The following is a 25,724-nucleotide window of genomic DNA, read 5'->3' as shown; positions in this document are numbered from 1 at the left end:
TTTATTTGCTTTTTTATTGGAAAGTCAAATTTACACAGAAGGAAAGACAGAGAAAAGGATCTTCCGTTCACTTGCTCACTCCTCAAGTGGCCGCAATCACCGGAGCTGAGCCTATCTGAAGCCAGTAGGCAGGAGCTTCTTCCAGGTCTCCCAACCAGGTGCAGGGTCCCAAGGCTTTGGGCCATCCCACTGCTTCCCCAGGCCAAAGCAAAGAGCTGGATGGGAAGTGGAGCAGCCAGGAAACACAAGCACCCATATGGAATCCTGGCATATGAAAGGTGAAGACTTTAGCCATTAGGCTACCGTGCTGGGCCCTTGGAAAGCTTATTTCTAAAGTATTTCTAGAATATGCTACCTGTGTAATATGATCTTGCCAATAAATCATGCACATACATTTTAATTAAGAACTGCAAAATCATCTTAACTGTCCTAATGAACAAACTGGTAATGATTATACTCACATAATTACTTCACATGCCTCAGTCTGTAAACCCACAAAGATTCACCCCACCTGGCCAAAAACTATTACTGATTTTGTTGGAAACATCAAGCACATCACAATCACAAAATTACATTAGTTTCTTTTTTTAAAGATTTATTCATTTTCATTACAAAGTCAGATATACAGAGAGCATGATCTTCCATCCAATGATTCACTAACCAAGTGAACACAACAGCCGGTGCTGCTCCGATCTGAAGCCAGGAGCCAAGAAATTCCTCCAGGTCACCCACACGGGTACAGGGTCCCAAAGCTTTCGGCTGTCCTCAACTGCTTTCCCAGGCCACAAGCAGGGAGCTGGATGGGAAGTGGAGCTGCTGGGATTAGAACCGGTGCCCATATGGAATCCCAGTGTGTTCAAGGAAAGGACTTTAGCCGCTAGGCCGCATCTGGCTCAGAAATTATATCAGGTTTTATACAGTTTTGTTTTCAAAGTAAAATACTCAGTGTGATTTAAAATAATCAGTCTAACACGAAATATTAAGCTGGGCCATCAGCACATAGTAAGTTGAGTGTTGGCTTCCAATATGGGCACTGGTTCCAGTCCCAACTTTTCTATTTCTTATTCAGTTCCCTGCTGATGTGCCAGAGAAATCAGTGGAAGATGGCTCAAGTGCTTGGACTCCTACACTCGTGGGAGGCTTAGAAGAAGCTCAAGACTCCTGGTTTTGGACTGATCCAACTCTGGCATTGCAGCCATTTAGGGAATGAACCAGCAGCTGGAAAATCTCTATCTATCCTTTCCTCTCTGTAACTGTCTTTCAAATAAATAAATAAATTTTTGTATTAAGACTGTATTTATCAAATGTAAATTAAACAGCAAGGAAACATCTGACATATAAACTATCCTCAATATTTTCTGTTCCCCTCTCTGTCACTCCTCAAAAACCACTGAATATTTTCCTAATCAAAATTATTATGAAAGCTATAACTGAATTGACACATTCACCATTAACCTTAAAAGAAAATTAACATCATCAATTTTTTAATTTGTGCATTTTAAATCTTACTGAGCAACAAAACAGTCTCATGAAACTTATTTTTAACTAATCACCATCCACAGAATTCAATATGAAATTCAACTGCAAATATTCTACTGACTTGATAGTGACAACTGGAAATAAAGCAAAGAAGAAAGAAAATACAGAAAATGTGTTTATATTCTATGGTTATAAAATAAGAAAGGGTTTCAAAATTGTCTTCAGGATTGTTATACATACCAGGCTCCAATTTGATTATTTTTACTGCAGCCAACTCTCCAGTATGTATATTTCTGGCCTAAAAGTAAAAATAAAACATTTCTGAAGCTTGTTAATTATACATAAACTAGTTAGCATTATGTTAAGTGCTTATCAATGCTTATCAGTGCTTTTAACAGAGCATTTTTCTAAATAAAAACAGATCCATTCATTTCCACATTAAAAAGCAATACGGAAAACACGACAAGAGTCAGGCAAACTGCACCTCAGTTGAGGTCTCCTTGGGGATCCCCCACTGAAAATGCTGGACTCAGAACACCAATCATGAGGAGAACTGCAGGATCAGCGGACTGACCAGAGCATGCATGTGTCAGAACTGGGCCTCCTCAGTGGAAAAGACAGAGCAGTGGATGGCATGCCCAGATGCACATGGAGGATATGGCAGCCCACTGGGCCTGCAGAGGACATCTGGTACCATAGCAGAGGAAGGAGAGCAGAACAAATTGGACAACTACCCCAGCCAAACATTGACAGCAAATATCAAGGCGAACAGAGATTCTAAGGTAGACTATGCCAGTCAATGGACCTTGGAAAGCATTCCTTATGCTTGATTGGCAAGATCAACAGCATTTCAGAACTCTCGAAACCACTTTAGCAGGACCCTCGGATCATGCTCCATATTGGAGACTGGGGTTGATATCAGTGCCCATTGCCCATCCCTGGGTACTGAGGTGTGGCCACCCTACAGTGACACTAAAATGATGAGGAATCTCGAGGGCCTGGAAAAACGGGAACCACCACCGCAACCGGCACACACAACAAACGAACACACAAACGCACAAATGAGCGAATGAAAAGCCGAACGAAAAGGGGAAGGCGAACCAAAAAGGGGTTTATTGCCGAAAGCGGGCTGCTTATATACAGTTCTCCACCAATCACTTCTCCCCGTGGGTCCACTTGGCGCTATCTGATAGGCCAGCAATCGCAAGGGGGGGGGGCATTAGCCTATCCCTGTGACTTCCTGTTTGCCTACTGGCGGGACAAATCCCGCCTCCTGGCCCTCAGCCAGCCGCCATCTTGTGACCGCCTAACATACACGTGGGGTCGGCTGCTCCCCACACTGAAGTGGTTGGGAGGCCCAGTGTGGCTTCCGCACTTGTCTCCCTGCTTTCCCCCAGATACAGGAGGAAGAAAAAGAAAATGTGGAAACAATGGTTTCACCCACTTTTCCCTAATCCTCAATCCTTCCCACCCTAATCAACTATGTAAACATCAACAAAAATCAAAGAGTATAAAAAATAGTCCTAGGCCTGGGCCTGGGCCTGTGGCCTAATGGCTAAAGTCCTTGCCTTGAATGCCCTGGGATCCCATATGGTCGCAGGTTCTAATCCCCGCAGCCCTGCTTCCCATCCAGCTCCATGCTTGTGGCCTGGGAGAGCAGTTGAGACCAGCCGAAAGCCTTGGGACCCTGCACACGCTTGGGAGACCCGGAAGAGCTCCTGGCTCCTGGCTTCAGATTAGTGCAGCTCTGGCCGTTGTGGTCACTTGGGGAGTGAATCATGAGACAGAAGATATTTCTTTCTGTCTCTCCTCCTCTGTCTATATATCTGAATTTGCAATAAAAATAAATAAATCTTAAAAAAAGTCCTACCCGGGCCTGGCACGATGGTGCAGTGGTTAAGGTCCTCGCCTTGCACACCCAGGATCCCATATGGGCACCGGTTCTAATCCCGGCAGCCCCGCTTCCCCTTCCAGCTCCCTGCCTGTGGCCTGGGAAAGCAGTCGAGGACAGCCCAAAGCTTTGGGACCCTGCATCCGCGTGGAAGACCCAGACGAGGCTCCTGTGTATTGGCTCAGCTCCAACCCTGAGGCCGCCTGGGGAGTGAATCATCGGATGGAAGATCTTCCTCTCTGTATATCTGCCTTTCCAATAACATCTGTACCTACCCAGGGAATAATAGGTAACCTTTTAGTGCTCCTGTTTGCCTGTCCCATATGTGCATGTTGTGTGCGTAGAAGAGAATGACCCTATCAGAGTTATCTACAACAACCTTACAAATTCTGCCTCATTTTCCACTGACAGGATATGTAATTTATTTAATCAGTCTTCTGCTGGAATAGTTTTAATAGTGTTGCAATTACAAACATAGAGACAAACATTATCTTCATTTTATATCTGTCAAAAGCCCTGGTTATTCCTACAAACCAAATCCTAGAAGAGACACTATTTAGTAACTAACAAAATATCATATATAGACTTACTATAAATTAGTGCTGCACTGAATATTTTTTTCTTAAAGATTTATTTATTTATTGGAAAGTCAGATATACAGAGAGGAGGAGAGACAGAGAGGAAGATCTTCCGTCCGATGGTTCACTCCCCAAGTGAGTGCAATGGCCGATGCTATGCTGATCTGAAGCCAGGATCCAGGAACTTCTTCCAGGTCTCCCACAGGTGCAGGGTCCCAAAGCTTTGGGCCGTCCTCGACTGCTTTCCCAGGCCACAGGCAGGGAGCTGGATGGGAAGTGGAGCCGCTGGGATTAGAATTGGTGCCCATATGGGATCCTGGGGAGTTCAAGGCGAGGACTTTAGCTGCTAGGCCATGCCGCCAGGCCCTGCACTGAATATTGTAATTGAGGCCAATGTGGTGGCATAGCTTATAAGAGCATTCTACATTGAGTGCAGTTTCAATCCTGGTTTCTTCCACTTCTGATCCACCTTTCTGCTAATGGGCCTAGAAAAGCAGCAGAGAGGCCCAATTACTTGGGTCGTTGCCACCATACTGGGGTCCCAGATGTAAATTCAGGCTTCTAGTTTCAGCCTGGCCCACCCCTGATCACTGCAGCCATCTGGTGAGTGAACTAATGGATGAAAGATTTCTCTGTTTCTTCCCCTCTCAGTCACTCCTTCAAATAAATAAGTAAATCTTAAAAAAAAAAAATCACATTACCAGAGCACGACAAAAATGGGAAAGAATACAAGAACAATGAAGAATGTAGGAACAGAATGGGAAGAGAGACACAGAGGGAAAGGCAGAAGATGAAAAAGACTTCATCCTGCAAGTCTTAAGTTTTTGGTGATGAGACGTTCCAACTGCCCTCACTTACTGTGGTGAATAGCCGGGGAGGGGCTGTCAGAAAAACAGAACATAATTTCAACTCACAGCATCCATGGAAGCTCTTTTCCCAACCATGAGCACATTTAGAAAAACATGAGGACAAAGGTCAGGCAGAAGCCTGACACCATTCCCACCTCCTGACTTTCTTACCCTAGGACAAAGCAGTGCTTGCAAAGCCTCCCTTCTTCTCCGTTCCCTAAAGATCTTTAGGCAGCATTTCAATCTCCCTGGGAGCAACACTTACACAGTGATTCTGGCAGTCTACTGCTCATTAATTCACATGCCAGTGAGACTCAGGTACAAAACACACAGCAAAGACTGTGGAATCAGCAGTGCTAACTGAACGCCTGGGAATGTCATTTAATGACTATAAAACTCTGTATTAAAAGGCAAATTTGGTAATATCATAGCAACTATATTTATTATGTTTCATAATTTACAAGAGCCTTCAAATCTATTATTCAATTCCACCTATTTAGGACTAGAAAAGACAACTTTAAAGTCAAACAACTTGGCCATAGGGCCATCTTGCAAGCAGGGAACAGAGTCAGAGGCAGAGACAGATAAAGTGTCATTTGAGAATTACTACAAAAAAGTGTATTTTTAATTGCTTTTTTGTGAGAAAGTATATTTTTAATGTGAATATCTTATATTTATTTTTATTAGTATTTATTTGACTATGAGACTGACGTGCTACCTACTGCACTAACGAGGCTTCCTTATTAGTATTTATTTGAAATGCAGAGAGCCCAGAGTTGTAGATGGAGCCATAACCTACAGTGCTGGCATCCCATATGGCACTGTTTTGAGAGTTCTGGATGATTCAACTTCTGATCCAGCTCTTTGCTAATGCACCTGAAAAAGCAGCGATGGTCAAAGTATTTGAGCCCCTGAACCCCTGAGGGAGACCTGGAAGATGCTCCAGCCTCCTGGAATTGGTCTAGCCCAGCCCTGGCCATTGTGGCCATTTGGGGAGTGAACCAGCAGATGGAAGATTTCTCTCGCCATCTGATTTTTTTTTCTTTCTCTGTAAAAATCTGCCCTTCAAATACAAATAAATCTTTAAAAACAAAACAAAAGGCAGAGAGACAGAATATGTAGATGGGTCACAGAGACCCATAGAAATCTCGAAACCTGCCGCCTCACACCCTTAACAACCAAAACAGACAAGGCTGGGCATAGTTGAGGCTAAGAACTAGAAACTCAATATGGGTCTCCCAGATAGATGGCAGCAAACCAAGAACTTGAGCCATCACCTGCTTCCTCCCAAAGTGTGCACCAACAGGAAGCTAGAATGAAAAGAGAAGCCAGGACAGCAACCCAGGCACTTCAATATGGAAAGTGGCATTCAAAGGGAAGGCTCAGAAAAGTGTTAATTACACGGCATTTAACAGATCTTAGCAGTGACTTATGATGAAATAAATCACTGTGAAAATAACATAATGGTTATTTTGTATGGTGATTTTCAATGTAAAAGAATAAGAACTATTTCACATCTAAAACCTTAAGTAATCTCAGACTTCACAATTTAAATATAGGAGCCGTTGGTAGCCTAAGAAAGTAATACACATGGACTTACTTAACAGTGACAGTTAACTTATTTAGTCTGTAAATTTCAGGCAAGAAATACAATGCTTAACTTTATGACAACGACTGATATAAATATCTACATCAAGCTATTCATTTTTGTCTTCCAAGCAAAAAGTATTAAGGCAATGCACTCTGCTATTTGCCGGAAATTTAAAAAAAAAAAAAAATCTGTACTTCCCAATCACAGATTATCAACCGCCAACAACACCAATCAGAAGCAAATCACTCGGTGTCAAGTTTGGAAACGCCGTCCTCACACTGGTACAGTGTTCTCTGCTCCGCCCCCTCCACCCTTTAGCCTGGAGTTACCCTCCAGGATTCATGCTCATAGTCACCTCCCGTGGGAAGTCTCTCCTGCTATCTACAGGATGGGTAAAGACAGGTTCACAACTCTGAGCAGGATGCTCTCAAAGTGTGTGCCACATGGTAGATGCTTTGCAAAATGATGATGGTAAGAAGGCTATCATTTTCTTTATTTTAAAAAAATCCTATCAAACAATCTTTATAGCAGTTTTTATTCATGTAACAAAAACCAGAAGTGATCAAGATTGTTTTCAGTATGTGAGTGGGTAAACAAAATGCTCTACATCTATAACAGAATGCTATGCAACATGAAAAGGAGAAAACCATGAAAAGGAGAAAATCCAAATGTGGAAATCTGAAGTGAAAGGCTTAACAATGTTGTATGAAAAGGCTACGTCCCACACCATTCTGGGAAAGGTGAAACCACGGAGACAGCAAGGAGGGAAATGTCTGCCAGGGGGTCAGGGAGAGGACAGGGAGCGGAAATGCGTGAAGCACAAGGGATGCTTATGGTGGTGATACTGTTCTGCACGATATCGATATCGCAATGGTGCATGCAAATCATTATGTAGCTGTCACACTCATGAACAAAACAAAGAGGAAACCTTAATGTAAACTATAGTCATAATAATGAAACAATGTGACTTTCATTATTCCCACAAATGTGCCAAGCTAATACAAGATGTTACTAAAAGAGGAACATGTGTGCAGAGAATAGAGGTGGATAAATCTAATCTTAATATCAGCTCAGTTACTTGGTAAATTTAAGACTGTACCAAAAATTTAAGTCTGTTAATTCCTAAAAAACACAATTATTTTCTAAATAACATTTTCAGATACTTTCAATTTTTATGATTAGAAGCAACACAAACCATCACTGAAGGCTTTGAATAATCACAAAATCACATAAAACAACAGTAGGATCTCAAAATTTTCCATTCCCACACGGAAGTCAAAATATATCACATGTAGTTGCAGAAATTAAAACAATATAAAGCTTAACTCCCACTTCTGGGGATGCTAAATGTCAGTCTCCATTTTGACTACATCTTTCTGTTCTCTTCAGTGGAAGAATCGATGGTCAAATGTTTGTACTCTGTAATTTTCCAGCTGATTTTTAAAACAGAAAGCAGTACCAGGCTCTTTTATAATGAAACGCAAAGAGGCTTTCAGAAAAAAAAAAATCTCCTAAACAGAGACTTTACAGATTCGATTTACTAAAAAGATCTTTCAGAAATTTAACCATACAATTTCACACTGCAATCCAAAAGAATTTTATTTTGGTTTTTGAAATGCAACATTTCTCTCACACAAGTTAAACATGAAATTCTCAGTTCCTTCTAATGCTAACACACAAGAACTTAAAGAGCCTGCACTATATATATATAAATTTACTGAAGAATCACAAAAGCACCTCTCGTAAAAAGGATCTAAGTATATTATTCAATACCACTCACTTTAGTAAGCTATTGGTATATACTAATATTCATACTTAAGAGTACACTTAACTCCCAGAAATCTAATAAAATATGTTAATATGGTTACATATCTTATTAAATTCTCATTAATAAGGAACTAATACTATCAGTTGGGAAAACATCTTATTAAATGGAATCAATATCCCCAAAAAACCCAGCAAGAATCTTGCCAGCTAAATTTCTATTCTAAACATCAATGTACTTCTCTTTCATCTCTCAATCACATTTTCTCATTTAAATTACTACCACAATATTTTAACTCAAATCCTTTTGTTTTTGATAGTTAATAGCAAAGTCACCTTTAAATTTATACTTGTATAAAGCAAAAAGATTAAGGATGCTGATAATTAAGCTTATCCTACTTCAATATTATTATTCAACTGCCAATTTCATAAACTGTGAACTTTCCCACATGCTCTAAGATTTTAATTGAACTAAAAAACAATTTATTAAAAGAAAGACAAGTCAAAGTATTTTACCAAAAGTTTTCAACATACAATTGGCAGGTAATACTCAACTGTAGCCATGAAGTGGAAAGGAAACTTTTTTTAAATGGGAAAAAAGAAATTAGTACATAAACACAACCACCTGAAGGTCATGGCAGGGGTCAGTGTTGGGGTACAGCACACTGACCGGCTGTTTGCAATACCTGTATCACATATCTGTGTTCTGGTTAGAGTCCAGGTTGCTGTGTTTTTAATCCAGCTCCCTGCCTTGGGCAAACAAAAGATGGCCGAGAACTTGGGACTCTGTCACCCACTAGTGAGACCTGAATGGAGTTCCAGGCTCCTAGCTTTGGCCTGGTCGAACACGGTTCCTGCTAGCAGTCAACCAGTGGAAAGATGCGTCTCTGTTTTCTCCTGTCACTCTGCCTTTGAAATAAATAAATCTTTTTTTAGGAATCAATAAAAGATATGGGCAGGGAGCCCATGTTCAGCTCAGAGGTTGAGATGCCTGTAGTTCACATCAGGATGCATTGCTTAATTCTTGGCAAATAGCTCCTGACTGTAGCTTCTTGCTAAAGTTGACCCTAGTAGTCAGGAGGCATGACTCAAGGAACCATGAGTATCTGTTACAGGTGTGGGAATCTTGGGGCTGCATTTCCAGCTCTAGCCCATCCCCACCCACGGCAGATAACTAAGGATGATATATATGCCTTATCTCTCTGCCTCATGCATATATACATAAAAAAGAACTATGATACTCATAACATTCACCATCAAGATAAATGAAATAGTTTTTGTTTTCTACCTCACTATTCTTCCCATCCCCATTTAGCTTTCCTTCTGCTTATTTTTAAGGTCACCCAACACAGCCATGAAGCCAACTGAGAGCTTCAGGTTTAAGTATGTCCCATCTCGGGCCCGGCGCGGTGGCTCAAGTGGTTAGGTCCTAGCCTTGCACGCCCGGGATCCCATATGGGCGCCGGTTCTAATCCCGGCAGCCCCACTTCCCTTCCAGCTCCCTGCCTGTGGCCTGGGAAAGCAGCTGAGGACAGCCCAAGGCTTTGGGACCCTGCACCCGCGTGGGAGACCCGGAAGAGGCTCCTGGCTTCGGATCGGCATAGTATCGGCCCGTTGCGGCTCACTTGGGGAGTGAATCATCGGACGGAAGATCTTCCTCTCTGTATCTCCTCTCTGTATATCCGCCTTTCCAATAAAAAATAATAAAAATAAATCAAAAAAAAAAAGTATGTCCCATCTCCCAGAAATCTTCAGTCAAACAACAGAATCCAGATTTGACAAGCTATGTCTGCTCCTTAGAGTCAGAATCCTGTACCTCTGATTCAAGAACACAAATCACAACCTAAAAGCAGCAACACCTCACCTATAAGGTTTGAAACATGAAGTAGTTGGTTCCTCCACAAATGAAGTAAACACAGTATGTTAAGGGCTGTAAGACTCTATACATGATTCTTTAACAGACATTACTTCTAACTAGTTCATAAATTCAATAAATATTATCAAACATTTGCTCTATGTCAGACACTACTGTTAGTGCTGGGGATGCAATGTAACAAAAACATAAAAATAGTTCCTGTCTTCAGGGAGTCCTTAACCAGTCAGAGACACAAGAAATGAATCAATAAAATATAGCAAGGGAATTGTTCTCAAAGGTGACACAAGACAATACTGGAGAGTTTAAAGGTCCAATCAAAACAAACTATAGGAAATTTCCAGAAAAAAAAAATCTAAATAGATCTAAGACAAAACTTTACTACAGGGGAAGTATGAGGGGGTAGGAGTCATAAGGGAATATGGATGGCATAACTCCAAACCAAGGTGCAAAGGCCAGAGAAAAATATGGGCAGTTCAAGATTTAACATTATTCTGTATGCAAAGAACCAAGAATGTGAAGAGGATACGATGACAGAAAACAATACTTGTTATTTCCTTCCTTCTTTCTATTTTTTTAAAGGCTTCCCAACCACTGGTTCATTTCCTAAATGCCCAGAACAGCCAGGGATGGCCCAGACCCAAACCAGAAAGAACTCAGGTATCTTGACCACCACCTGCAGCCTCCCAGAATGTGCATTAGTAAGTTAGATGAGAAGCTTAGCTGGCACTTGAAATAAGGACTCTGAAATGGGATGTGGGCATCCCATGTGGCAACTAAACCACTGCCACAAGTGCCAGCCCCTACCTTTACCACCCTGTATCATCTTGTAGATATGGTATACTAATCTCTGTCATCTCCCTTATTCTTTCAAGACTACAGGACCCCTGATTCAGAAGCTCCTCTTAACCTATTTTCACGAGGACTTCAACACTGAAGTTTACTAACTTCTCTCCCAGACTTCATTGGAATTTCAAGTTTGGTACTCTTAGCTTCCTTCTGTTCTCCCACTCCAGTGATTTTCCCAGCTTGGCAACCAAGTTTCTTCATTTTTGTGCAAGTCATTTCCAAGCTGTCTTCCATGCAGTTATACAGGTCTAGACAGGTCCTCCATCTTTCACAGGAGGCGGCCAGATTGCAGGGCTTCCCGCAGAACAAGGAAGACAAATGCAGAGCCTAAAGCCAAACTGTCCTGATGACTTACATAACAGATATTACAGTTTTCTGCCCAGTCTGTTAAGATACCAGTTTGTCTCTGAAAAAACTTTTCCCAACCTTTTGCCAATATGGACAGATTTATTAAAAAGGGAATTTCTTTTATGTAAAGTTAAATTGAACTAACTACCTAGGTGTCCTAAAGGCAAAGGAAAGGGCTTAAGTTTTAGAATAGGGAAGATATGAACTCTCAATCACTGGACACTCACGCAACTTATCTGGATAACTGGCCAAAATCCAATAAAACTCCAAAACAACTTAAAAAATTTAACTCTAGAAATTTATTTAAAGAAATAATTGGGCATGGCGCAATAGCATAGTGGTTTAAAGTCCTCGCCTTGCGCACCCAGGATCCCATATGGGCACCGGTTCTAATCCCTGCAGCCCTGCTTCCCATCCAGCTCCCTGCTTGTGGCCTGGGAAAGCAGTCGAGGATGGCCCAAAGCCTTGGGACCCTGCACCTGCATGGGAGACCCAGAGGAAGCTCCTGGCTCCTGGCTTCAGATTGGCGCAGCTCCAGCTGTTGTGGCCACTTGGGGAGTGAACCATCGGATGGAAGATCTTCTTTTCTGTCTCTCCTCCTCTTTGTATACCTGCCTTTCCAATAAAAATAATAAATAAATTTTTAAAAATAAGTAAATAAAATGGAATAAAAACAAAAGTGATCCATGCTGAGGAAATGAAGGAAAACATGGCAAAGTAAGTTCTATCCAGAAACCTGTGCTACTGGAAAAAAACTTTTCCCAGAAAAGTAACAGGCAAGGGACTCAAGGATCTCCACTATGTATTATAAAAGTTGTTAATTTACAGAAAGTTTTGTCTTTTTAAATGCATTTGGTTATATTCACATTGAGTTCTTTCTGATTTTGGTAACAGGGTTAAATGGGGCAAGAAAACCCAGGGCAGCTAAAAAGGTGTTAGTGTGTGTCACAAGTAACAGACTGGGTCACAAGACACAGGTGGAAGTTATTAGTATGCTCAAATGCTCTGTTATTCTTAAATTAGGCAAATAAAAATAGAAGATAGATTAACCCACATGAAATAACTAGCTTTTTTTCCCATTCATAATAGCATTGGAACTTAGTAGGACTCAGTTAATCTAAGCATCAATAATCATATCTAAGTTCCAGCAAAGTAAGGGTAAGAGGAAGGGCCATTAGGAAGGGTGTCCAACAGCAAGGAAAAGGACAGTTTCTGCTTTTACTCATTTGCATGATGGGGTGACTAACAGAAAAGTCATCCTGAAGGTGAAGGCAAATCAAGCCTGGATTCCAAGTGGAAAACATGAGGGTGTGAGTAATCAGCAGGGGCTAACAAGGAAGCCTCCGAGAATTGGTGCTGAGAGCTCAAGTTCATATGCATACTCAAATCAGTCTAGAAAGACTGCCAAGCCCATTTTTAACATAATTAGTACATAGCTTATAATGTAATAGGAAATGTGTAAAACAGTGAACTTAGTGTGAGGGAAAAAATATATTGATGAGAGGGGGTGCAAACATTATTTACACTTGTCATTTTAATCAGATTTTATTTTCACGAAAAGGTTGAAAGATTGGTGCTGGTAAGACACAAGGACCCCAGTACCTGCAAGGACAAACCAGCCAAGCTTTTACATTAACTGCACAAAACATCACAGGAGATTACAATATTTAATGCAGAGTTAGATTAGGACTAACTTCACCTTGCCTTTTTCGGACTCATATACCCTCGCCAACTAGTCCTTCCCATAATTGGAAAGCAGTAGCCTTCTATTAACCAACGAACATGTACAAATACTCAAAAAGTCCCACACAGCCAAGCCAAAATGCCTATTCCAATTTATCTGATCTTAGCCAAAGTTCTCAAACTGACAAAGAAGCTCTGAGAGTGCAGGTCTCACTTGCTAACCGACTTCACGTTCCTCTTCCCATGTTCTTGGTCTAAAGCCACAATTTAAAGTTTAGAAGTCAAAAGTTTCAAAACATTTGGAGAACAAAAGCAAAATAAAAAAGAAATACTAGTGAATTTCCACAGTTTCATTTATCTACAGCAAGAACACACTGAAAATGCTGAACCTATTTTAAAAACACAGAGAATACAACATGTATCTTAAGTCCCATCTGGCTGTGTTCACAAGTCACTTGTGGAACCAGAGTATGCACGCCTGCAGGAGTCATGGCACTGCTTTATGACTATGTTCAACTTGAAGTAGACTGGTGTTTTAAAATAACTTGCTCCCACCTGTAGCCCATAGCTTCACATTCACAATCAGAACCATGTCCGTGTCCTCTTTTTAGGTAGTCACAACATAAGTTACTTATGAAGAGTATGAAAAATAAATACTGAAGATCATTTTAGCCAGATGGTTGACTTATAGAATACATGCCCACAACTCACTCCAAGAAAACATGTTTTATCTTCCAATAATTAACACAGCATCTATTTAAAATTTTCAGTCAGATATACGCTAGCTTAATAAAGAACATAATTTGGGGTTTTCTTTTTAGGATTTATTTATTTATTATTTGATTTATTTAGAAAGGTCGATTTCACAGAGAAGCAGAGACAAAGAACTCTTCCATCTATCAATCCACTTCCCAAATGGCTGCAACGGCTGGAGAAGAGCTTAGCTGATCCCAAGCCAGGAACCAAGAGCTTCTTTCATGCCTCCAATGTGATATGGGGTCTCAAGGCTTGGGGCCATTCTCTGCTAACTTCCTAGGCCAAAGCAGGGAATCACAATCTATAACAGGGAAGACATAGAAACAAAACATGCCACTTGAAAGAGGAATGGATAAAGAAACTGTGGCACTGGAGGGACAGGCAGACAGTGCAAAAGGAAGATCTTTCTGTCTCTTCTTCTCTCTGTAAACCTGCCTTTCCAATTAAAAAATTTTACATATATGAGATTTGAGGACCCAGCGCGGTAGCCTAGTGCCTGAAGTCATCACCTTGCACGTGCTAGGATCTCATATGGGCGTCAGTTCCTGTCCCAGCAGCTCTAACTCCCTTCCAGTTCTCTGCTTGTGGCCTGGGAAAGCAGTGCAGGACAGCCCAAAGCCTTGGGACTCTGTACCCAAGTGGGAGACCCAGAAGAGCTCCTGGCTTCAGATTGGATTGGTTCTCAGCTTGGCTCCAGCCTCTGTGGGCACTTGGGAAGTGTCTGAGCTTCCCCAACCTACCTCCAGTATCCTTCCCAAGCAATATCTATACCACTTAATTTGTTGAATTGGGTTTTTTAAAAATATTTTTTTTTAAAGATTTAGTTATTTTTATTGGAAAGTCAGATATACAGAAACAAGGAGAGACAGAAAGGAAGATCCTCCGTCTGATGATTCACTCCCCAAGTGAGCGCAATGGCCGGTGCTGTGCCAATCTGAAGCCAGGAGCCAGGAGCCTCCTCTGGACCCCCCACGCAGGTGCACGGTCCCAAAGCTTCGGGCCGTCCTCAACTGCTTTCCCAGGCCACAAGCAGAGAGTTGGATGGGAAGTAGGGCTGCCGGGATTGGAACCAGCGCCTGTAGGGGATCCTGGTGCTTTTAAGGCGAGGACTTTAATAACCACTATGCTATTGTGCCGGGCCCAAACTGTTTATTTTTAATGTATCTTTATTCTTTCTAACATACCATACAACTTTTTTTGTTTATTTACTGTTTTGTCACTCAATCCCTCATCCCTGAAGACAAGTTCCAGCAAAGAGCAGATCACTGTCTACTTGGTTCACTGAACATGTACTGGGTCTCCTATAAATCCAGGACTGGGTCTCCTATAAATCTGCTCAATGTTCAATAATCTATTCTACCCTATCATTCCAGTTCTTCATAGGATAATGTGCCTCACACTAACTTATCAGGGAACATACAGAGATGGGCATCAATGAGGTTCTCAGAGAGAGAGAGCAGGAGAGAAAGATGAATTACAGATTTACCCCCTATCTTGGTCTCTAACAATCTCATCCTAAATTTTTGCAGTTAATTCTTTCCTAAATTTTCTATTCCTCCCAAATTTTCTATTCCTTCTCTGTGAAACTCCTTCTCTAACTCAGCAGTCCTCTTGGTCACTTGAAATGGTGGCTTAATGCTGCACTCACTCAGTCTCCAGGGGAGAACAGGAGGAACCTCTGCATGGCTCATCTCCTGTCCTGTCGTAGCTAAATAGCTTTGAGAACCAGGACACTTCCCTTTTACTTCCTTATTTAGCATTCACACCTCAATGCCTCTGCTCTTTTTTTTTTTAAGCTGTATTTACTTGAACATCCAGAACTAGAAAGAATGGGAAAGAAAATCTTCTGTCCAGTGGTTCAATCCCCAAACTACCACAATTCCCAGGGCTGGACTAGATTGAAGCCAGGAGCCTGGACCTCCACCTAGGTCTCCCAGGTGAGTGGCAGGTGTTCAAGTACTTATGTCTCCTTCTATTGCTTTCCCAAACATAATTTGCAGGGAGCTAAAATTGGAAATGGAGCTACTGTAGAGTGGAGCAGGAAATGCCAGTGGTGTAGGCATAGGCTTAACCCACTGCATCACAATACCAACGTTTCCTCTGCTCTTAGTCCTTCATTCTTGGACCACTGTTGTTGCTCACTCCTGCACAACTATTTATGGAACACATGCTATGTTATAGGCACCATGCTAGGAGAGCTGATTCAGTGGCAAGTTCCCTATTTCCATTTGGTTTGAATCTAGCAACAAGAATAACAAGGACAAATACTGAGTGAGGGCCCTGTGCTGTGGCTTGGTGAGTAAAGCTGCCACTGTATGATCAACATTCCCATACAGACACAGGTTCCAGGGCTGGTTCCTCCACTTCTGATCCAGCTCCCTGCTAATGTGCCTGGGAAAGCAGTGGAGGATGGCCCCAGTGCTTGGACCCCTGCACCCATATGGGAGACTGAGAAGAAGCTCCTAGCTTCTGGCTTCAGACCAACACAGCTCTGGCTAGAGCAACCTTTTGGAGAGTGAACCAGCAGATGGAAGCTCACTCTTTCCCCTCTCTGCCTTCCAAATAAATCAATTAAACACACACACACACAAAACCCAGACCCCACAAATGTGCTATTTCCTAATTCTGTTGATAGCATCAAAGTTGTCACCCAAGCCATAAATTTTAATGCCATCAATCTGCCCCAGGCCCTGCACAGTGGCCACCAGGGATTGATTAGCTTCTAAATCTGATTCAGAACTAACCTATTCTTTTACCTCCTAATACTCTGGTGTCCAACCTTGGGCTTGCATTAACTCTCATCTGAATTATTCTGTAGCAAGTTCCTTCACTTCCAGTCATTCTGTATGCATCCTCTCCAGTACACTATGAAGATTCCCCCTTCAAATGTTTCTTCAGTACTTTATGAGACACAAATTTCACAATCTGGTTGTTCTCTGCCTATTAAGTCTGTGCAGGTACTATTCCCAGACCTCAGGTATCTTTGCCTACCTTCATTGAGAAAGTACCCTAGTTTTTTCAAAAATCCAGCTTATGCTCCTTCCTTTGTTAATCTTTCCTGGTTTACTTCCTCTTCCCCCTACCATGTCACTTATCAAAACAAAAGTTTATATGTGTTTTCCTGGCTAAATTACATATTCTTTGTTAATGGCGTACTCTCTTTTGTTTGCATCCACACACAGTACACAAAGTCAGCACTCACTAAGTACCTGCTGAACGACTGAATGGGATCCATCAGGCACTGTCTCTATACAATGGGAACCTGGAGTATGTTTCAAAACATCTGAAGTTACTCCAGAGTTGTGCCTGTGACTGAGGGAGTTAATGGGAGAACATGTATGTAGAGGGCTTCACCCGGTTAGCCCCCGTTTGTCTACTGCCCAGAGGACAAGACTTCATCTACAATTTGTGGAAGTAATAAGACTACAGGGCAAAGGTCTCTAGACAAGTTGTTATTCATAGTTACACAAAGATTTAAAATTGGAAATAACAAACATGAAACAGTATAATTAAATGAAGCTTCAATCAGTGGATCCCTTAAAGTTAGCATTTTTTAAGAATATTTAATGATGGGAAAATGTGAGTCACTCCAACAGAGAAGGATAAAGAAATACATCAAGATCCCAGCAAAAAAATTAAACAAAACTATTTGTGGAACACTCTGGTTAAAAACACAGTGGGGCTGGCACTACAGCGTAGCAGGTAAAGAAGTTGCCTAAGGTGCTGGCATTCTATGTGAGCACCAGTTCATGTGCCAGCTTCTCTATTTCTGATCCAGCTTGCTGCTAAAATGCCTGGGAAAGAAGCAGAGGATGGCTCAAGTCCTTGGGCCCCTGTACTCACGTGGGAGACCTGGATGAGGTTTTAGACTTCGGGACAGTACTTGAGGATAGAAGATCTCTGGCTCTCCTTTCTCTCTGTAGCTGTCTTTCAAATAAATAAAGGTCTTGTATAGGCTTTTTTTTTTAAGATTTATTTTTTTTTATTAGAAAGGCAGATATACAGAGAGAGGAGAGACAGAGAGGAAGATCTTCCATCCGATGATTCACTCCCCAAGTGAGCGCAACGGTCCATGCTATGCCGATCCGAAGCCAGGAGCCCTGGGCGTGCAAGGCGAGGAGGACCTTAACCACTGCACCACCGTGCCGGGCCCCTTGTATAGGCTTTTAAAAAAAACACTTAGAAAAAAACTTGAATAAATTACATTAATTATTAACACTTTAGGTACTTTTCTATAACTAAGGTGATTTAACAAACATTCACAGAACATCTACCTGCCTGTCACAGTACAGTGACATGTAAGAGACAACCACGTGTTTCTGCCCTCTGGAAATAAGCATCTCCTACTATCAACATCAATTGGAAAAAGCAATAAACCTTTGAAAGAAGTACTGAGGATTGCTCACTCTAAATTTACATCCCACAAAGGTAAAAAAAAAAAAATCCCTAGAATATCTCTGGAATCTAGACTAGAAACAATTTTGATACAAATGTTTGGATAAAAACTGCCAGATGGCTGGTACCGCTGACTATGGGCTGTATCATACCACATTTGTTCTAGATCATCATGGACAGAATGCTCCACATTTCCCCCTTCCCATTAGCAAATTTAGGATTTCATAGTATGTAACACTTGCTCAGTTGAAATTTAATCCTTAATTCATCATCTACCCCATTCCTTTTCTGTGCTCCCTTCTCCTCCATTACTTCCTGCTCTCCACTCTCATGGTTTAGTCCATTTGTGTATAACAACCGTTAACACTGCTATTCTACTTTCAGGCAGGAAACAGCAAGTTTAAGACCAAGCTCTCCATCTTGGGGACTGACAGCAAAGACAGGAGCCTCAGAGGGCTCTGCAGTTTTGCAGACTGTAAAGAATAATTCAGGGAGCCAGTGTAGGAGCACAATGAGTTAAGTGGCTGCCTGCAACACCAGTATTTCATATGGGTACCAGTACCCCATGAGTTTGAGCTGCACTTGCTCTGCTTCCCATCTAGCTCCCTGCTACTGCAACTGGGAAAGCAGCAGAAGCAGGCCCAAGTGCTATGACCCTTTGTCACATGTGTGGGAGACCTGGAAGAAGCTCCTGGCTTTTGGAAGTCAAATAGTGGAATAAAAAATTCTTTCTCTCTTTGAGTAACTTTTCCAAATAAATTAATTAAATGTGCAAAATAACTTTAAAAAATAGTAATTCACAATTTCAAAGCTGTAGTTCTTTCAAATCTTCTGCTTCATAAGATGTTTGAAGTGTTAAAAACAAAGTGGAGCCAACACTGAGAACAACTCATTTATCCTCGAAGTTCATTGTATTGTGCTAGTTTATGCCACAGATTGAAAAGCACTTTAAAATTTACTATGCTTTTCATCTCTTCAGAACACTGAAATACAGTAAAAGTTGACTCAAAAGTTCAGCACTAAAGTCTTTCTTTTAGACAAATTAAGAAATATAAACTGACAAAATGCCACAGAACTAAGATCACTGATAATGAATAGGCTGAGTAATTTTTCAGAAACATTTTCTCATGAAACTCAAATAACTGAAACATGTAATAAATATACATATGCAGAAATCACAAAAGGCATTGATGGAACCTAGTGTTACATTCTAACACAAGCACTGGTAGACATTTGGCTTAATGATTAGGAAACCACTTATGACACCACATTCCACAACAAAGAACCTGGGTTCCACACTTGGAGCAGCCTCCAGCTCCTGACTTCAATTTCCTACTAACATGGATCCTGGGAAGCTGATGGCTCAAGGAACAGCATTCCTGCCCCTATACTGGGAGACCTGGATTGAATTCCTGGAACCCTGGCTCCTGGCTTTGTGTGGCCCAGGCCCCGCCACTATAAGCTTTCAGGAAGTGAACCAGTAGATAAGAACCCTCTCTTTGTCTTTCATATAACAATTATTTAACAAAAAAAAAATTGTGTATTTTCATTGCAAAGTCAGATAGATATATATATATATATATAGAGAGAGAGAGAGAAACAGAGAAATATCTTCTGTCCGATGATTCACTCCACAAGTGACCATAACAGATGGAGCTGTGCTGATACAAAGCCAGGAGCCAGGAGCTCTTTAAGGTCTCCCATGCAGGCACAGGTCCCAAAGCTTTGGGCCGTCCTCGACTGCTTTTCCCAGGCCACAAGCAGAAAGCTGGATAAGAAGTAGGGCCAGTGGATTAGAACTGGCGCCTATATGGGATCCTGGGCACATTCAAGGCGAAGACTTTAGCCGCTAGGCCAAGACACTGGGCCTCATGTAATAATTCTTAGTACTAACTTAATGTTGTGATACCAAAAGCAAAGGCTCAGAGTACTGGCTGGTAGGACCGCTGCCAGTTATCTGCCTATTCAGAAATTTTGAGAAAGTACTTACTCCTGGGCCTGGCGTGATAGCATAGTGGTTAAAGTCCTTGCCTTGAACGCGCCAGGATCCCATATGGACACCAGTTCTAATCCCAGCAGCCCCGCTTCCCATCCAGCTCCCTGCTTGTGGCCTGGGAAAGCAGTGGAGGACAGCCCAAAGTCTTGGGACCCTGCACTGCATGGGAGACCCAGAAGAAGCTCCTGGTTCCTGGCTTTGGACTGGCTCAGCTCCAGCCGTTGTGGCCGCTTGGGGAGTGAACCATCAGACAGAAGATCTTCCTTCCTGTCTCTCCTCCTCTTTGTATATCTTCCATTCCAATAAAAAGAAAAATAAATCTTTTTTTTTTTAAATATTTATTTATTTTCATTGGAAAGGCTCTGGGTCTCCCACACGGGTGCAGGAACTCAAGGCTCTGGGCTGTCCTTGACTGCTTTCCCAGGCCACAGGCAAGAAGCTGGATGGGAAGCAGGGCCGCAGGGATTAGAACCTGTGCCCATATGGGATCCTGGTGTTTTCAAGGTGAGGACTTTAGCCACTAGGCCACAATGCCAGGCCTGAAAAAATAAATACATCTTAAAAGAAAGTACTTACTCTTAGCCTGATTGATATATATATATATATAATTCTAGGTGCTATTGGAGACAGAACAGTGAACAAAAAACAGATAAATACTCCTGCCCTCATGAAGCATTTTAGTCGAATGAGATAAAAAAGGGAAAAAAAATTGAGTGGAACATTGTTAGATGATTATACATACAAAGAAAAAAAAAAGAAGAAAATGAAGAGGATGTCAACCAAGGAGGGAAGGAGCAAGTCTTTTAGCACCTGGGAAGTCACCGTCAACAGAGGAAACATCAGGCAGAAAGGCCAAAGGTAGGAAGCTGCTTACTACTGTTCAAGGAAGGGCAAGCAGGCCAATGTGGTTAGCGTGGAATGACGGAGAGATACAGGCAAGGTCTGGGCTCGCTGGGGGAGCGTCCAGGGAAGGCTTTCAAGGACAGGCAGGAAAGCAACAGGTAGATAGAAGGGCCAATTCCTGATAATTAGCACAAAAGAGAGCAAGACAGGAGACATGAATGTTTTAAAGATATTTAGGAATCAGGGATTAGCCTAGTGTGCAGCAAGTATACACTAGGTGTAACATCAAGTGTGAGGAGAGGGGACCATGGGTTTGGAGGGGTGTGTGAAGATGGGGTGTAATACTCAGTCTCTGACTTAGTCTTAGCAGCCTATTTGAGAGACACAGGGTCACCAGGGTAAGAAACAGGCACCTCAAACACCATCTGTGCTTTCCCTGGCAGGAATAAAGCCCTGCTCCAGATAAGTTGCTTCAGCTGCTGTATCTCTAAAGAAAACAGGCACTGGTGGTGAGCTCTCTGCAGGGGAAATGAGTCCTGAAATTTTCTTGTAGGGAGAAGAGAAAGCTAGAACTGGAATTGAGACCGATGCACAATCAACGTGATCTAAACTAGTCTAATACACAGTGAATCATAAGACAAAGATGACCTAAAAATGGGACTAAGGCAGCAAACAGCAATTCCCATGTTTAAAAGAGCATTCCACAAACTGAGTAATACAGGGGTAAACAATGAAAGAGTTCATCAACTCTAGTTTTACATAAAGAGGAGAATCATGTCAAAAAAAAAAAAAAGACAGCTGGGATGCTGCTAACAACTCAGACAACTCAGTACTTAAAAGGGTGCCCAGTAAAGGAAAGTCAATGCCTACTTATTTAAAATATCTCACCACTGGAGTTCATCACAGTAGAATTAAAACAGTCTAAGAGCTGTCATGACCACCTTCAACTGCTACTACTAATAGGGAGAAAGTTACACAAATGCAAATAAGCTAGAAGAAAGGGTATTTTCTATCACCTGTGCAAAACAAGGATATGACCCCCAGAGGCATGTACTGGTTAGTTACCCACAGGACACAGGGCCATTTCAGCTATGTGCCAGTCCCTGGTTTGCAAGAATGGTGTGCATACTCTTCAGCCAGCAGCCAATCCAATACACCAAGACGCTGCTGCAAAAAGTAAGCGAACTTTCCCTTAATATCTCCCAAGCTACATTAATGCTTCCTTTGTGGAACAGAGAACAAAAAGCTTAAAGGAAGTCTCTAACAATCTCTTTCCTTTCAGCTCTTGGAGAACCCAGTGTTGGTTTGCTTTAAATCCTAAATTAAGACGGATTCAACTTCACTTACATAGTTTGTCTAAAGCCACAGAAAGAGCAGGGACTGGAGGGCATGTAGAGACGGATACATCCACACACACACAGGTGCACGCGCGCGCGCACACACACACACACACACACACACAGATCTTATCCATCCACTTGTGGTTACGGGATGTTACAAACCCCAAACAGGGAAGTGCTCATGTAGGGGAAAAAAAAGAAGCCAGCAAGCCGCTATTACATTTTGAATCATCAACCAGATACAAATGATCAAACTTCTGCCAGGAAAACTATCTACTACACGGAATGATAGTTGTAAACATACCACTTTAACCCAACATTAGGTTGCCAACAGCCAGAATTTAGAAACAGGATTTCACAGGACTTCTGTTTAAAGTTATTGCTTAATTCTATCAAGCTCATCCAACAAACTTTTTGTTTTTATGCCTGAACGTCAATATTCTCTGCTATTGTCTTCCAGGAAGCATCTTAGCAAAATGACACTAGAATATCCTTCAGGATAACTCCACAGTAGATTCAAACGTGCTTCAAAACCATAAATAAACTTTTCAAAGTCTTTACACCACAAAAAAGGGTAACCGCGGTTTGCAGCGATGTGGTTTTCGTTTCTGCTGGCTGGTAGCACCGGGAGCCAGCCATGGAGAGTACAGTAAAAAAAGGGACTCCGGCCGCTTCCTCTCCAAGATGCAACAATAAAAGAGCATCCCGCCCTCTCCGTGCGCTTGATCGGAAAAGCGGCCCGATTCCCGGGAGCCCGGCGGCCACTCGGCCCGGCCTGCCTCACCTTGTACACGTCTCCGTAGGTGCCGCTGCCGACCCTCTGGACGAGCTCGTAGTCCTGCTGCGGGTTCCGCCTCAGGATGTCCGCGGCAGGCCGCGGCGGGGCCTCCATCTTCGCTCAGGGCCCGGCCCCCGGCGGCTCTGCCCCGCGGCGCCCCGATTCCCGCTAACGAGGGCGAGCGGCGCCGCTTCCCAACATGGAGCGTCCTCCCGCAGCTCCGCCTGCACAAGGGACAAGCCAAGGCGGGTCAGCAGCGTCGCGGGCGACGACCCTGCAAGCGGCCCGCGCGGTCCAGCCCCCTTCCTTCCGTCCCGCCGGCGGCCCTGAGGAAGCGAGCCTGGAAAGGGCTCCCGGCGCCCTCTCGCGCGCAGCCCCGTTCGGGCCGCGGCCCTTCCCCCGCTGCTCCCCCGGCCGCCCGCGAACCTCCCGGCCCGGCCCGACCCGGCCTCCCCGCCCGCCGGGGCCCAGGGCCGGCTGGGTACCTGAGAGGAGGCGGCCCGACTCTTTTGTTGAGCGCCGACCTACTTTCTCGACTGCTCCGCGTGCGGCTCGCCGTCGCCGGTGGCCGCGCCGAGTCTCCCGCCGCTGCCGCAGCCGCTGCCGCCGCTGCCACCGCCCGCTGGCTTGCTGCGCGCGTTCTCTCAGAGGCGGCCGAGACGCGTACGGTCGCCGCCGCACCACGTTCCCCACCCGGGGCTGCGTCACCGGGAGACACGTTCCCGGCCAGCGTGGGTTGGCGCCCAGCGGCCCTTCCAAGCGCGCCGGCCGCGGGACCAGAGTGCCGCCCTGAGGCCTGCGGACGACACGGCACTTTCGCCGCAGTACCGCCGCGCCCCCCTCGCTCAGCGCGTCCTCCCGGGGCCTAACTCCGCTCTTCCCGCCGGCAGAGACCGGGACGCTCCAGGCACTCGTGAGCCGACGAGCCTCCGTTAAACCGTCCCCAGATTCGTCAGGTAAAATCTGGGCGGTGACGGGTGGAGGGAGAGAGGGGCGGGCACGAGAGGAGAGGGAAGACGAGGGCCTCCACGTTCAACACGGAAAAAGTACGTTGAGGGCTCCGGGCCAGGAGTAACCTGGCAATAGGGCAGTGCCGGGCTCACCCAGCCAAGGCACACCCTACTGCACCTTCCTGTTTTGCAAAGCCATTCCCAGTGGTTCTAGTTTGAGGTTGCATCGCGCACCTGCGTAACCTGTCTGCTGCTGGGCTTTTCTCAGCCCCAGGATGCTGTGCCGGCCCTGGTAGGCACGACTGTGCCACCGCACCTCTTGTGCAGGGGCTCTGGCCAAGTCGAGGGACCCGCAGCCTGGGTTGTGACTCCCATTTAGGTGCCATGTAGGACAAGAGGTTGGCGTTTGGCAACATATCAGTGCCCGTCTTCGGCATCTTGAAGAAGATAAGGTTTTTTTTTCCATATGACACTCTGGAAAGTGTCATACTTTGCGGGGTTGAAAACAGGGTTGTCGACCAGAGAAGTTGAAAATGCTTTTGCAGGGCACAGAACAACCTGCAGGTGTTCGGGGAAGTAGTTGGGTTGCTGTTTCTCTCCAGGTGTTTTGCATTTTGGGTTCCAGTGTGGATTAGAAGATGCCAATTCAGTGACCATCCATCTGAGAGCCTTAGTTGAGGTCTAGATAAAGAACTAGGTACTGCTGAATCTCTGCTGCTGGTGACGTAAAAATTCCCCCCAAAGAACAAATTGTAGATGTTGGAGCATGGCTTTGAGCACCCACCTCAACTCTGTCCTTGGGAAGGATGCGCCTGATTGTTGGTCGTTGTCTTCGGTTCTACAATGTAAAAATTAAATTGACACTTCTACATGTGTTTTCTTGGACTCTACACACAAAGAGTACTTATGTAGGGCACAGAAGGAAGCCCAGGCTTACATGCTCCATAGACAAAGCCTGTGTGTTTGCTGTGTTGAAAAAAAGGGGGGTTGAAGAACAGTTCCTTCTTTCAAAGCTTCTTGGCACTTGTTTCAGTGGGCACATATTTTAGCTTCGATGACTCAAAGACCTATTCCAAATGTTCTATTGGTGTCTTAGTACTTGTTTGCTGTCATCAATTTCTTTTTTAAAAAAGAAAATCTGGCCCGATACAGCATTAATTCTTCCTCTGTTCTGAAATGCATCTCTTCTTTCTGATTTCTATCCACGTTATTCCACAGAGATTGGGAGCAGCACAAAGAGTGTATGGAGAATAACACAAAATATGAGTAGGAAAGGAAGCCAGAATGAAGTTAAAAATAGCAAGATAGGACAACAGAGCAGTTCAACAAATTGGCCGAAGCTGAGGATTCTTTTTTAAGATATATTTTTTTCTTAAAAGGCAGACTTACAGGGGGAAGGAGAGAAAGAGAGAGAGAGGTCATCCATCTGCTGGTTCACTTCCCAGTTGACCACAAAGGCTAGGGCTAGGCCAGGATAAAGCCAGGGACCCAGAGCTTCTTCCAGGTTGTCCAGCTGGGTACAGGAAGCCAAGGACTTGAGCCATCCTCCATTGCTTTCCCAGACCATTAGCAGAGAACTGGATTGGAAATGGAGCACCCAGGACTTGAACTAGCATGTGTGGGATGCCGACACTATAGGTAGAAGCTTAGTGTACTATATCATGGTGGCAGCCCTCCTAAAACAGAAGATTTGTATGATGTTTTGAAATCATGATGAACTAATTGAGACAGGCACATCTTTCCCTGATGTTAAGGCTTCAGA

The 25,724-nt window shown here is 43.5% G+C and overlaps 1 protein-coding gene across 3 annotated transcripts in view; it reads right to left on the bottom strand.

Moving 5' to 3' along the window:
* The window catches only part of LOC121168172 (mitogen-activated protein kinase kinase kinase kinase 5), a 92,626-nt gene extending 68,953 nt beyond the window's left edge, over nt 1-23,673 (bottom strand). For 2 of the 3 annotated variants that reach the window (XM_040998036.1, XM_040998037.1), the window contains exons 1-3: nt 23,498-23,673; nt 23,019-23,236; nt 1,720-1,777 (exon numbers count right to left, since the gene is read on the bottom strand). In XM_040998036.1, coding sequence (XP_040853970.1) covers nt 1,720-1,777; nt 23,019-23,126 — 166 coding nt within the window. In that variant the 5' untranslated portion in view covers nt 23,127-23,236; nt 23,498-23,673. The remainder of the gene's footprint in view (nt 1-1,719; nt 1,778-23,018; nt 23,237-23,497) is intronic. The other variant, XM_040998038.1, reaches the window with a different exon arrangement.
* Between the last annotated feature and the right edge of the window lie 2,051 nt (nt 23,674-25,724).

The sequence above is a fragment of the Ochotona curzoniae genome, unplaced genomic scaffold, assembly GCF_017591425.1.
Source record: "Ochotona curzoniae isolate NIBS_2020 unplaced genomic scaffold, NIBS_Ocur_1.0 patch72, whole genome shotgun sequence".
Classification (NCBI taxonomy): Eukaryota; Metazoa; Chordata; class Mammalia; order Lagomorpha; family Ochotonidae; genus Ochotona; species Ochotona curzoniae.
The sequence above is the reverse complement of the archived record's forward strand: the minus strand, read 5'-3'. Positions and strand labels throughout refer to the sequence as shown.